Source organism: Tyto alba, unplaced genomic scaffold (genome assembly GCF_018691265.1).
Source record: "Tyto alba isolate M040663 unplaced genomic scaffold, T.alba_DEE_v4.0 Super-Scaffold_16, whole genome shotgun sequence".
Taxonomy (NCBI): domain Eukaryota; kingdom Metazoa; phylum Chordata; class Aves; order Strigiformes; family Tytonidae; genus Tyto; species Tyto alba.
Genome location: NW_024881278.1, coordinates 17,804,046 through 17,817,119, shown reverse-complemented (window position 1 = coordinate 17,817,119; position 13,074 = coordinate 17,804,046). Strand labels below are relative to the sequence as shown.

Here is a 13,074-nt window from a genome sequence, read left to right as displayed (position 1 = left end):
ACGTTAACGGCTGCTATGAGAACACTGCCAGGGAATTCTTTCGCTGCTGGAAAAGTGAATATGATTTAGTAGAGGAAATCTTGCATTCACAGAACATTAAACTACCATGGTGAAAAAAAAAATAAATAAATCCACTTTTTGCGGTAAGAATTTTGCCATTCTCCGAATATAATTTTGCTAGCAATCCACGTGCATTCACTTTTGGAAACACACTTTAAATCTGCATGTTTTTGAGATGGCACAGAAGGTTCAGCTTTTATTTTTACTAGATGGGGTTTCTCCTCTTTTAAAAAAGAGAGGGTAAAATAATTGAGCTAAAGAAAACCTCACAGACCTTCTGAAATTAATTCCTCTGAAAAATATTTTAGCATTAATACTTGTCAACCGAGCATATCACAGTCCACCTAAGCAAGAAAATACCAACTTAAACATAAAAAGACACTGGCATTCATCCTCCAAAAAGACAGGAACCAAATCCCACAACCAATTTGAAAACAGAAAAAATAATGTAAAAGTAAAGGAAGAATACACAGAAAATTGCTTGATCCTTTCTCTCGGTTCCATTTTCAATATATGGAGAATTATACAAACTGCCAGTACTGGCTATACCAAGAACGAAACTAAGAGTACATAAAGGAGTACGATTTCATAATTTTGTTAACTACTGTTCTTTATTAGATTTTCCCATCTTGTATTTCCTTAAAAATACTCATGTGTGAGATGAAAAAAAAAGTGTTTCTTCCAAAAATAGCTCTACAAACAAACACAGAAACAGGGGGAAAGGGGAAAAGAAGAACAATATGACTGACAAGGATGGACTGAATAAAACAAGCCACAACCTCCTCTCCCCACCCGTCCTGGCACATTTATATGGGAAGGAATTTCAAAAATGCTCAGGAACAAGTTAACACTACATTTTAGATTGACTTTTTTCATTACACTTGCCAGTATACCTACATCTGCAGGACTTTAAATTGCTTAATGTCTAGCTACAAGGAGGGAGGTGGGAGGCACTGGCTTCTAATTTTTTAAATTATATTTTTACCTTTTTTTGTTTAATCATTTTGTCTTTTTTTTTTTTTTTTTTTTTTTTGCTTTTGTTTGTTTGGGGGTTTGCTGAGACCATTCAAAACAAGCAACAGCAACTTCACATCATCTTCTCATTCTAACTTGCCAAAGCCATCAATCTCAGATCACACCTATTAGAATCTCGCTGTAGCCAACACTACATTTTGCGACAGCTTGACCAGTTGTTTAAGGAAAGAGTGTGTGATGGAGCAAAGCTAAATCGACACATCTGTGATACTTCTGACACCCCTCAGCATGGCTAATATTAATTTGTTTTCTTTGGCTAGGTAAGTGCTGCCAAAACACATTACATATGGTATGTAGTTCCAATCAAAATGATGAAAAGGAGATGTGCAGTTTTTTTCACTTATAGCAACATGAAAAGATACAGAGGAGTAAGAGACATCCACACTAACCTACAGAGCAATAACCTAAAAAACCTTAAATCACTTTATCTTAAAGTTTGGTTTCAGAACACAAACCTTTAAGAGAATCTGCCCTCCCACATAAAGACTGCAGCTCAAATCTGCTAAGAGGTTTAGTCAGCGAAAGGGAATATAATTTTCAATATAAGATAAAAAGATATATTTAAATTATTCTCACATGCATAGAGGTAATTCATCATATTTCAGTAGGTTATCATATAAATAAATGTGCACAAGTCTGTATTATAAATAGCTTGATTAGACGAAGTACAAGGAACCTCTATTTCATACACCCCGATATACTAACTTTCTGCTGTATATGGAGACCCTTCTCCAATTTCATGCTTAATGCTCTGGGTTAGTGTTATGAAAAATATGAATTTATATTTCTAATGATATTTTTTTGTTTGCCTTGTAAATTATTTTGATCTAAATCTGAAAATTCCATCTAGATTTCATACAAATTCAGAATGGTGACCCATGGTAAGCATTAGACATTCAGCAGTAAAGAAAAACAACATATGCTTGTCTTACACTTCGTAAAAATACCTATATCGCTCTAACTTTCATTAGGATGTTAACAAAGATTTTTTTCCTAGCAAATCTCAAAACCTGAGCAAAAAAAAAAAAAAATATTATTTCAATTTTAAAAGAAGTGGGAAATGATGCTCTGATTAAAAAGCTGTGCTCCTTGAAAGAGGAAAATAATTGGAAATTAGACAAGATCCCCTTTAATGCAAGTCTGTTATATTAAGGAATAGCAAAGAGAAAAGCCCTTCTTTGTTTGAAGGAACTACAAATTAATTGAAAAACATTACAAGCATTATGTAAACAAACCCAAGAGATTTAAAGCTTCTGTAACATAGCAAATACATAAATTGTTTCACAAGACATACATGTCAAAAGGCAATGTTCTATCGTATCTATTGAAGTTACCCTCCAAAGTGATATTGAAAAGGCAAAACAAGATCCTTTAAAAATAATTATCTGAAATAGCAGTACATAATTCAGTTTAATATTTTTCTTTAATGTTTCACAGCATTTTTACTTCTGGACAAGCAAACTGTAACAAAAAAAAACTGTAAGATTTTCAGTGAGGACTAAGGACCATTAAAATGGAATGTGTATTCTATATTTTTGTCTGAGGACATCATGATTTATATTAATGAAAATATGTGGGAGGCTTTCCCCCCTAAAAATATTTATATTCTTTAGGTGTAAACATAACAGTGTGTCCAAGGACACATGTAGCTGTAAAAACAGTTCTCTGATTGAGAGCCAAAACTTACAGCAATATGAAAAAATACTAGTCATGTAAATTACTCAGAAGAGGAAATTTTTATTAAAAAAAAAAATACAGCATCTTTTAAAAGCAAAACTGTGAATATAAATACAGAAAATGCTAGATTACATGGAAAATCTGATATAAAATCAGGTGCAAATACTTTATCTACATTGCTGGCCAGCTCTCTTCTCACGGATAAGGAATAAATAACCACATAAAAGCAGCAGGTTTTTGACAAGCAACTGCATAGAGGGAAGTTATGTAGCTCTGCATATACTTACTGTATACATGTCCGTGTGCGTACACACAATAGATGTACATTATACAAATCGCATAAGGAATACACTATGTACCTGGAACACATGCACATGCAGAGATATATATGTACATATATATACACGCATTTGAACTCAAAACTTGCTGTGCACAGAGGATTCCCACGTAAAATGCAAATATATAAAACAAAACCACACATATGCTTCTACAGATGTGACTGTATGCATGTATGATTATCTAACTCAAGTATAAAAGAGGATACAAAAAATGTAAAAGAACATGCAGTAAGTGGAATGTCAAGCTGCAGCGACTGTTGGTGTCATCCCTGCACTATCAAACATACATATGAGTATGACTGGAGACAGAGAGGCTAAATATTTCACTGTCAGAGCATGTCGAGAAATGCAATTCATTTCTCTCTCATGTGCTTTAGGACAATGACAATTTAATACAAGGCCAGTGGATGTAAAAGAGATAAAAACTGAACAAACTGGCCCGGCATAATCACAGATTTCCTCTAGAGAGCTTGGTAGCATGAGGCTCATATGCACTTGTAATGGATCAACATTTTATTGTTTCTTCCCTCCATGAATTTGATATGAAGAAGAATTCACAGAAAAGCTTATCCTTAAGCTTCACCAGAAGCAAGAGTTCCTCCTTTTTTTTTTTTTTCCCCCTACTTTTCCTATTCATTTCACCTACCCTAAGCAAAAAAATAATTATTTGAGGTACTTCCTTTAAAGGTTCAAATAAGTGTTTTTTTCATTCCTACTTATACTTCCACAGGGGCGCAGACAACCTCCCTGTAGGTGAAGGGTCAGTCCTTTAAAAACATTCCGTAAAATGAATAATCATGTCACTTATAAATAATTCATATTTTTATACTATCATTTTTCTATCATAATTTCACTCTGTAACGTATAGAAATAGCAGCATAGCATATGGACTGACATAATCTGTGAAATAGACATATCATACTTTTTAGCTACTCTAAGCAAAGTAGGTTTCAAGTATTGTTAAATATTATCATAGACAAGTTACCTTCTGTATTTGATGAATAGCACCATGTATTTGAAATTAATTGCAAAAGTAGGGTTGGCTAATGAGGCGGCCCTTATCTTTTCTCAGCAGTGCAAGCACAAGTATTTTTCTGCTGGCTCAATATTTTTTAAATGCCCAAAGTGCTATTAACTAAGTTAAAATCTGATTAAAATATGAACGCTTAAATATTCAAAACAGCTAATGCAGCTACACACACCAAAAAAAAAAAAAAAAAAGAGAAAAAAAAAAAAGACTAAGGAAATTCTTATCTCTTTTCTTATCATTAAGCATGTGTTTTGAAAAATAATAATTAAATAAATTGTTCCCTACAGATTCTCCCAGTTGCTTTGCTTCCCATTAGCATCTTTGAAAACAGTTTGTTAAAACAATAGTTATTCTTTATTATGGAACTATAGGGATGACGCCCTTCTACCTGCCTCAGTTTAGAAAGAAATTTGTAGGAAATGTTAAAGCTTAAGGACTGTTACAAAAAGGACAGCATGTCATAGGAAAAAATGGGGGGGGGCGGGGGGGGGGGGGAGGATGGGAGAGGGGGGAAAGAACAGAAAAAATGATCAGCCATTCAAGAGAATTAATGGATATCCACGAGGGCTTTGCTAATAACACGGGTTAATTACCGCTGCAACGCACCAGGCTCAGTAAATAAAAGAGCACAACCATAAACACATGAAAATGAGCAACCATTAGTAAAAGTGGGGCAAACCCCAGTAAATGAAAAGCTGTCAGACGGGCATTTCAGCACGAACTCTTTATACTCTCTGCGGGATTTAAAAACTTGCCAGCAGTCTATCAAAACCAAAAAAAAGCGAAGACCTACGACCAGAGAGAGAGAAGGACGGACGGACCAAGGCCTGCCCGCTGCCCGGGGGGAACGCAGGCAGAGGCTGTTCGCTCACCCACGCCTGGGGGCTGGCTTCCCAACACGGAGCTGCACGCCACCTCACACACTGGGTGCGTGTACAGAGGCCTGGAGGCTTTTGACTTTAATATTAACTTTGGGGTTTAGTTCTTCATAACAACTGTAAATAGCTATCTAATAAACCAAATGCATGAGGTTAAAGATCTCCACAGCCTGGAGAATCCATGGAGTGGAAGCAAGTGCTGCTTCTCACTTCACAAAGAAGCGTTCTGCAGTCCACCCCTTTCCTCCCTTTACAACTGAAAGACACTTCTAAAAAATTCCTCAGGAATTAGAAGCTATGCCAGTATATATTAAAGAAGAGTGAAACTGACATAAACTCTTTTACATTTAGCATATAATCCCCTCGTGCACGCACACACACACACATATATATATTTACGTACTGATGCATGTGAGTATACAAACACACACACTCATATTCATCCATACACAAACATAACCAAGACAGACTCGCAGGGTGACTCCACAGACCATTCCCACATTGCAACATGAAAAAGGGTAGAAAAATATAAAAAATGTATACTGACCACCATTGCACTGAAGTATCCACGTGATGCAATGTCTATGTCCACTTTTTAAATGTGACAGTCATTCTACACAACCTTTATTTCTTGTCATCTCTGTATTTTATCTGTTGCACTGTAATATGAAAATCTATGCATGCTTTAACAGCTGAACTTGTTTCACATTTAAATGCTGTTGCACATTTTTAAATGGATAAAGTAGGGAAACTGCTGAGGATTCAAATTATTGAAACACAGTGAGCCACGAAGGGCAAATGTACATAGGGCACAGGAGCTTTTCTGGAGTTACAAATCTCCTTGGTTTTTGTGTTTGGCATTCAGAGTCATGCTTAAATTTACTAAACTAGTCCCGTTCTCCCTCCCTACCCCGCTTTTTTGCAGTGTTTCAATTGCCTTTCCTTCTTCCAACAGCTGTGACAACTGTTAAAACAGTCAGTAAAATTAAGTCCGCTCTATAATCCTTTAGTCAACGTTACATTTTAATCAGAGGTTGAAGGAGATTTCACCTTATGAACGCACCGATTCATTTAGAATGATTAAACTGACACATATGTCAAAATAAGCAGATATATTTATTGCATCTGTTAGCTTATTAACTATTAGTAATTATTAGTGTTACTGTTATTGCTGCAAAAGCAAAAAGCCAAGATTGCAGCTGGTTTTAAGTTATTGCATTCTTTAACATGCTCTGCCTTAAAATCAAAGCATACCTAGTGACGGTCAGACAGATGTCTGTGCACTCCCAAAATGTTCAGACAATTTTTAGCTCAAATTCTTTCTGCCCTCATCCACAACACTGCAAACTGCAAAAACTACTATATTTATTTTGTACGTCCTCATGCTTGAATGTGGATACACGTTAGAATACATAGTCAAAACACAATTACTATGATTATTAACAACGTGTAGAACTCTGGGGTTTATTAATTAAGACAGAGAAGCAGATATGTTTCTGAATGTTAGCTATATCTCTGTGTCCACTCAACCACACATGCCTCAAACCCCATGCTCGGACAATATATTGGGGGTGGTTTACGATGACTTTTAATTGAGCCAAAGAGCAAGAAAAAAATTAGTTTTAATCTTGCACCAGAGCCAAAAAGACATGTGCCTCCATTTCATTTAAATGCATCTATTCTAAGAGGCTTATCTAAACTAATCATTCAAATTAGCTGCAAGAAGGTAAATTCAAGAAAGCTCCTTGGGGGTGGGGGTGGGGGGGAGCACCCACAAAAAAAAACACAAAAAAAAAAACAAACCCAAACTTATTGTCTTTTTAGGTATTTTATAAAAAAACCTGTCACTGTTAGTAAAAGCTGTGGAAACTGAATTCTTACATTTACGAAGCTATCTTACACTATACAGCAGCTCACAGTGCACTGACCTATAAACCACATCTGAGAGCGCATCCTACCTCTGTTTATTTTCTTTTATTTACCCCGGAACATTACGACCTGGTTTTCCCTGCATCCCCTTCCGAAATTGTATTCCTGCGAGCCAGGCTATTTGTTACTTTCCGTAATATTTCACCCGTACGCGACCACCGCAATTCACTTTTCATCTCTGGCTTAATTACGAATAGCAATGCAATATGCAGACAGTAAGGACAGCTAGTGGGCATCTACCTATAATACACTGTCACCTCTCAGTACAGCCTTTCCACAGGCTGCGTCTAGGGCGCTGCTGGCTATTACCGTGGGTTTTTTCTTCGGTGTTACTGTCACTCTCGGCGTAATACGAAGGCACAGCTACGTAAGTGGCTCGACATAAAGAAAAATGAATTGGTGACAGCTCCCGTGATATACTAATATTTAATACCGGCTGTGGACTGAAATCAAGTTGAGGAGCCACCCGCCCGCCCCAGACCGTCTGGTTTTGTTTGGGCGCCAACGCTTTAAGCCGGAGCCGCTCCGCCAGGTAGCTGCGAAGTGCCAAGCCAAGAACTGCGGCTCGTTTAAAAAAAAAAAAAAAAAAAAAAAAAAAAAAAAAAAGTGTTTCGCTGTGAAAAGCGAGAGCGGAGAGCGGAGGGCCCCGCCTGCAGAAGTACCGAACGGCCCGGCGGCGGCTCCCGCGGCCGTTACCTCAGGGCAGCGCGGCGGCCGGCCGCTCCCTCCCTCCCTCCCAACCGCCGCCCGGCCGCCTGCCCGCCCTCCCTCCCTCCTTCCTTCCTTCCCTCCTTCCCGCCCGCCGCCGCCTCAGCCCCGGCGCTGACAGGGCAGCCGGCGCACCTGTCAGACGGCGAGCGCCGGGGCCGGCCGCTCGCCCGCCGAACAGCTCCGCTCCTCCCCGGCGCGGAGCGCCCGCCTGCGCCACCCCCCCCCCGCCCCGCCGCGCAGCCGCCGCGCAGTGCCCCGGGCCGGGCCGGGCCCGACGCGCCCGCCGACGGCTGCCGCCCGTGGCCCCGGCGCAGCGTTACCTGCAGCGGCGTCTAGGCGCCTGTCATGTTTTTGGGGGTGGGGAGGGGGGGGGGGCAGGCGGCGGCGGCAGCGGGGGGGTGGGGGGCGGGGAGCGGTACCTACTCTTCCTCGTAGTGCAGGGAGAGCGGCTCCGGCAGGCAAAGTTCTACCGAATCCATGTGCGCCCGGCGACCATTCTTCGTGCGCCCCCGCGGTAAAGCAAAGTTTCCGTGGCCGAGCGCCGCGCACTTGGCAGGAGCGCTCCCCGGGCGCGGCGGCGGCGGCGGCGGCAGGCGCGGCCAGTTGGGACCAAAAGCTCGCCCGCGCGCCTAATCAAGGACTTAAAGCCCCGCTCGGAGCTCATGAATATGAAGTAGGGCTTTACATATGCAGTCCCCCCGGCCCGGGGGGACGGCGGATTGGTGGGGCGGCGGCCAATCAGGCGCCAGGGGCGCCGGGGCGGCCCGGCGCGCGGGCCGCGCGGCAGGTAGAGGGGTGGGGCCGGGGGAGCGGCCTGAGGCGGCGGCGGCGGCCGGGGCAGAGCCCGCAGACATGTCCGCGCCGCTGGCCCGCCGGGAGCTGCCCTCCTGCAGCTGCCCCGCCGCGGTTCGGCGGGCACCTCGGCAGCCGCCCGGTTGCGGTGGCGGAGGATCGCGCCCCGAGGTAGAGAGGAGGAAGTTTGCGCTGCCCTTTGCCGCTCGCGGCGCGTCGCCCTGGCGGCCGGGGCCGGGGCCGGGGCCCGGCTCGGCTCTCGGCGTCCTCGCCTGACCGCTGCCGCCCTAACCTTTGGAACTGCTCGGCGCCGGGGGAAAAAAATAAATAATAATAACACCAAGTGCAGCCTGCCGAAGCTTCTGGGTAACTCAACTTTTCATTGTCATCCGAGTTGCTTGGGGGGGAGGGTTGGGGGGGGGTGGGCGGGCTGGGATTTTATTCTGTATAATAGATCTAAATATATGTTTATCTATAAATATATAGCATTTTCTATAGATATGTAATTATCTATGTTAAAAGCCTCACTTTGTACTTCCTAAAAAAGGACGTTTCTAGCAAAACGAGCACGCAAATCCCTTCCCGAACAGCATGGGTGCCACTGGGAGTTTATACAGGTATATGTGTTCATATACAGGTCAGCTACATTTTCAGCATGGCTATATTTAAGCTGTATGCTCCTGTGCGAATATGTAGATGTTTAGATGTGTATCTTTAGATATAGTAAAGAGAGGAGGAAAAAAAAAAAAAAAGCTCCTGAACAGATCAATTTCTTCTGTAACTGTGGAGGGATTAGAGTGGACTGACTCAACCTGCCTCGTTTTAACGAGACAAGAACAGCGCTGGAGTAGGTCTGCATTAGTAAATCTGGGAGGGTGCACAGACCTCTACATTGTTTGGGGGTCTGGGTTTCTGTGAAGTAAATTTTATCAAACTAAAAGGGAAGTAAACAGAGAGCCCTGTATCTATGCCTGCATAAACATCACCCAGCCCATTCCAGCAAACCGCTGCTTAGAGCCAGCTGAGAGTCGCTTATCACTTTCGTATGAAAAGTCCCTGATTAAACTTGTTCCAAGAACATGACCATACTCAAATTTAGAGACACTGTTTGTACTGAAACACATGCACACACCCCATCTTGAAAGGATCAGTAAGGAAGTGGGGGTGCATCTTCTTCCCTCAAAAGGTACTCTTTTTACTTAATATTACAAATAAGACACCATACTTATTTTCCAGCTTCGAAGTGTTTCTGCCCCTACCAGTGAAAACAGATGCAGGCTATTTCTGGTGAGATAAAAAAAAAAAAAAAACCAAAACCAAACACAAAAACAAAAAAGCACACAAGCTGAAAAGACCATAAGTTTTTATAATTCAGCTCAACTCCTACAAAATCTTTTGTGACCGGAGCCCTAACATGATGTAAATGACAATCTTTTAGATCAAAACAAATCAGTGCACGCCCTCAGAATTCATTGATACCTTTCACAGATGGGAACGCAAATGCCCTCTCCAAATCTATTTCACAGCATTTTACCAAATGAATACAACAATAGAACCCAATTCCAAAATACATACATCCGATAGACATGTTTGTATATGTTTGCAGCAGAGATTCCAGTGTTATGTATTTACCCTTATGTGAAGACTGGGCCTGCTTCTTACAGACCTGGTATAAATACATGCAAGTTTAGGAATCGGAACTCACACAGCAAAACTACAGCTTAGACTACTGTACAAAAGCAGGTAGTAAAAGCTTAATTATCAGTGGCATTATGCTGTCTATTTTGTTAAATGTGAACTCTGTAATTAAGATGTAAATTCACTTGTGAGCAGTGAATTAAAAAGCTCTGAAATGTAGAGTAAAATCCAAGTACTCCATAGAAACATCAGAGACCAAAAAAAAAAAAAAATCACTTTTTATCAAATTTTAAAATGAGGCGCATTTAATCATGTTACTGTATTGAAACGTCCTCTTTAATGATTTGATAAATGTCGATTTGGGGATCAAATCAGAACTTGAATATTATGTCTCTATGTATAAATATCTGTATTACTATATAAACTCAAAATACAGTTCCTACGAACTGATTTATGTGTTTACATTGGCAAAACAGGAAAATACAAATACATTGTACTAAGTGTCTCTGAGTGTCTGTTCATAGACTTATACCTGAAATTGCTATTTTCCAATATTTTTATGTTAAAATGCCTTCAAATATTTTCATGTGTATGTGTTTTCTTATTTAAAAATTACCCATAATGAATCCCTATACATGAGTAATTTGATAAGGTCACTTTTCTGTATTAAGTTCCCTGGAATACACCCTCCTTAAAATATGACAGCTAATCCATTTTGAAACTTCCCAAAGCACAGGTTAGCTTGATTTCTACTTTCCTTCATTATCTCCCAAGACTGTATATTTATATTCAGATGCTGAAACATGATGGTCTCTTTCCTTCTTTCATGGTCTGTCTTCCTGTAAGCCCTCCTTTTCATGTTCACATAGTTTCCTGTTACCTTGTTGGCATGTCATACCCCACCTTCCTCTATACCCCCTAATAACACATTTTTCCTCTCCTCCTGTGAACCATCACTACCTTTCTATCAACCATCTTTCATCCAAGCAAGCGGCTCTCTTCCCTGCCGGTGCTGCTTCTTGGAGAACCAGAAATACCGTGCTGTACTTTGCATGTTGATAAACAAAGCAGTTGGCTTCTTCCCCCAGGGACTAAAAGTGTCACCTCTACAAGACTGGGGTCTGGAATTCCAACTACATTCTTGAACTTGGGTTTCACAGTTACTGATCAGTTTGGGGAAAAAAAAAAAAAAAAAAAAAAGATAAGAAAGAGATCACAGCAGCAAATAAACTGGGGCGACACGTAGCTTCATTTTCTCAAGCTTTTCTGTAGAAGTAAAAACAGTAGTAGAGGAAAGAAAAAAAGCAAGCCAGGTATCAGTTTACTGAATTTTATCAGGGGATATAGAATGAGAGCATTCATGCAAACGCACATCTGCACTCACGTATCAAAACGTACAGTGCAAAATCTTGCCACAAGGAGTCTATACAAAACAGTGGTAATGGAATCAGAGAGGGAAAGCAAAAAAATCATCACGGGTGCCTGTACCAGTCAAGGGGCATTACAAAGCAGCACCTATATTTCCATGTCTCTCTGTGCATATAATTTTTCCCGTGTGCCAAACAGTACATCTTTAAGCATCTTCACATTTAAACACTATAGGCACTTCAAGGCATCCAAACAGCCAGATTCTTAAAACACAACTACCTCAAGGCAACTGAAGAAGTAAGACTCAGCATCACTTCACAGAAGCCACACAGTGTATTGTGTCAAATGTGTATTTACCAAAAGGAGTAACAAGCTCAAGCCATCTGGGAAGGAGCAAGAAGATGTAAGAGTCTATTAGCTGCTGAGATTTTACTTGAAAACTAGTATACTGTAACTTTAGATAGAAATTTGCCATACACCATTGCACCTTATTCAAAGTCTAGCTAGAAAATATCATATTATTAAGAATTTGAAATAAATATAAAAATGTCATCAACTATGTGATTTTCTCCTTATTCACAGTCACTAATTAAAGAAACACAACTCAGATGTGCTATGCTACAGCAAAAATCAACGTTAGAACAATCTTGTTACTGTCTACTGGTCTTTTGCCTTTTGTGCTGCTCACTGGAAGACACTTGGTGCATCCCTGGATATACTGCTAATAAGTTAAAAAAACCCAATGCTATGAAAGTTCCAAGTTCTGCTCACCTGTTTGTACATAGCTGGACAAACTGTAGCAGGTTATTACTTTAAAGCCATCTGCTACTTCAATCTGTATTTAGCATTAATTACTCTGTGTTTTGATCTTAGGGAAAAAAGCTCACGTAACACAATCTCTGAATACTCCTTAAAACTTTTCCACAGTGCATTCACAAATACACAGAACAAGGCTTTTGGCTTTTAGCTTCTGCTGCTACACTCAGTTCCAGCATATAAAAAATGCCTCCATGAAATAACAGCAATTGCCTCACCATGTTACCAAACTACATTCAATTCATCAGGTCTCAAATAAATACTCCATATTTTCTCCTCATTTTATTTTCAAGGGCACGGGCATGGGTATTTAAATGACTGCCTTCACTGGTACAGAATAGGAACTGTTCACATTGCTATAAATGAAAATTATTCTCTTGACAAAACACCTCTTCCAAAGCCTCTGACAAAAAGAAAGAGGGGAAAAAAAAAATAGAAAAAGGGAGCCACACACACATTGCCTGTCATCCACCAAAAAAGGTCTACTCCCTAAAGATAATGCAAGCACACACTTCAATGTGGGTATCTCACTATTACCCCAGCCTCTTTTTTTAGTGTAAGTTTCTTCAGAGAAGCTGTAGTGCATTACTGTCTCAGACAGCCAAGGATAAGATGACTGAGGGAATTCAGTTGCTCTGTTTAATTAATACAGGATTATTTCACTTTCATTTTGTGAAGCTAATAATATGACTGGTGGAATGTCAGTAAAAATTAAATCATAAACTAGTGCAGTACCAAAGGGAAAACTTACTTTAGTTATGGAGTATTCCCAGCAGAAATCTTGAAAATCTTATACATATTT

The 13,074-nt window shown here is 40.4% G+C and overlaps 1 protein-coding gene across 9 annotated transcripts in view; it reads right to left on the bottom strand.

Moving 5' to 3' along the window:
• Window positions 1–13,074, bottom strand: part of ESRRG (estrogen related receptor gamma) — a 406,413-nt gene that overhangs the window by 157,950 nt on the left and 235,389 nt on the right. Inside the window, exon 1 of one of the 9 annotated variants that reach the window (XM_032989306.2) lies at window positions 8,082–8,293. The exons of the other annotated variants lie outside the window; for them this stretch is intronic. Within the exon in view, the coding sequence (XP_032845197.2) occupies window positions 8,082–8,137 (56 nt within the window). The 5' untranslated portion in view covers window positions 8,138–8,293. Of the gene's footprint in view, window positions 1–8,081; window positions 8,294–13,074 lie in introns of those variants that run through there. 9 annotated transcript variants of the gene reach the window in all.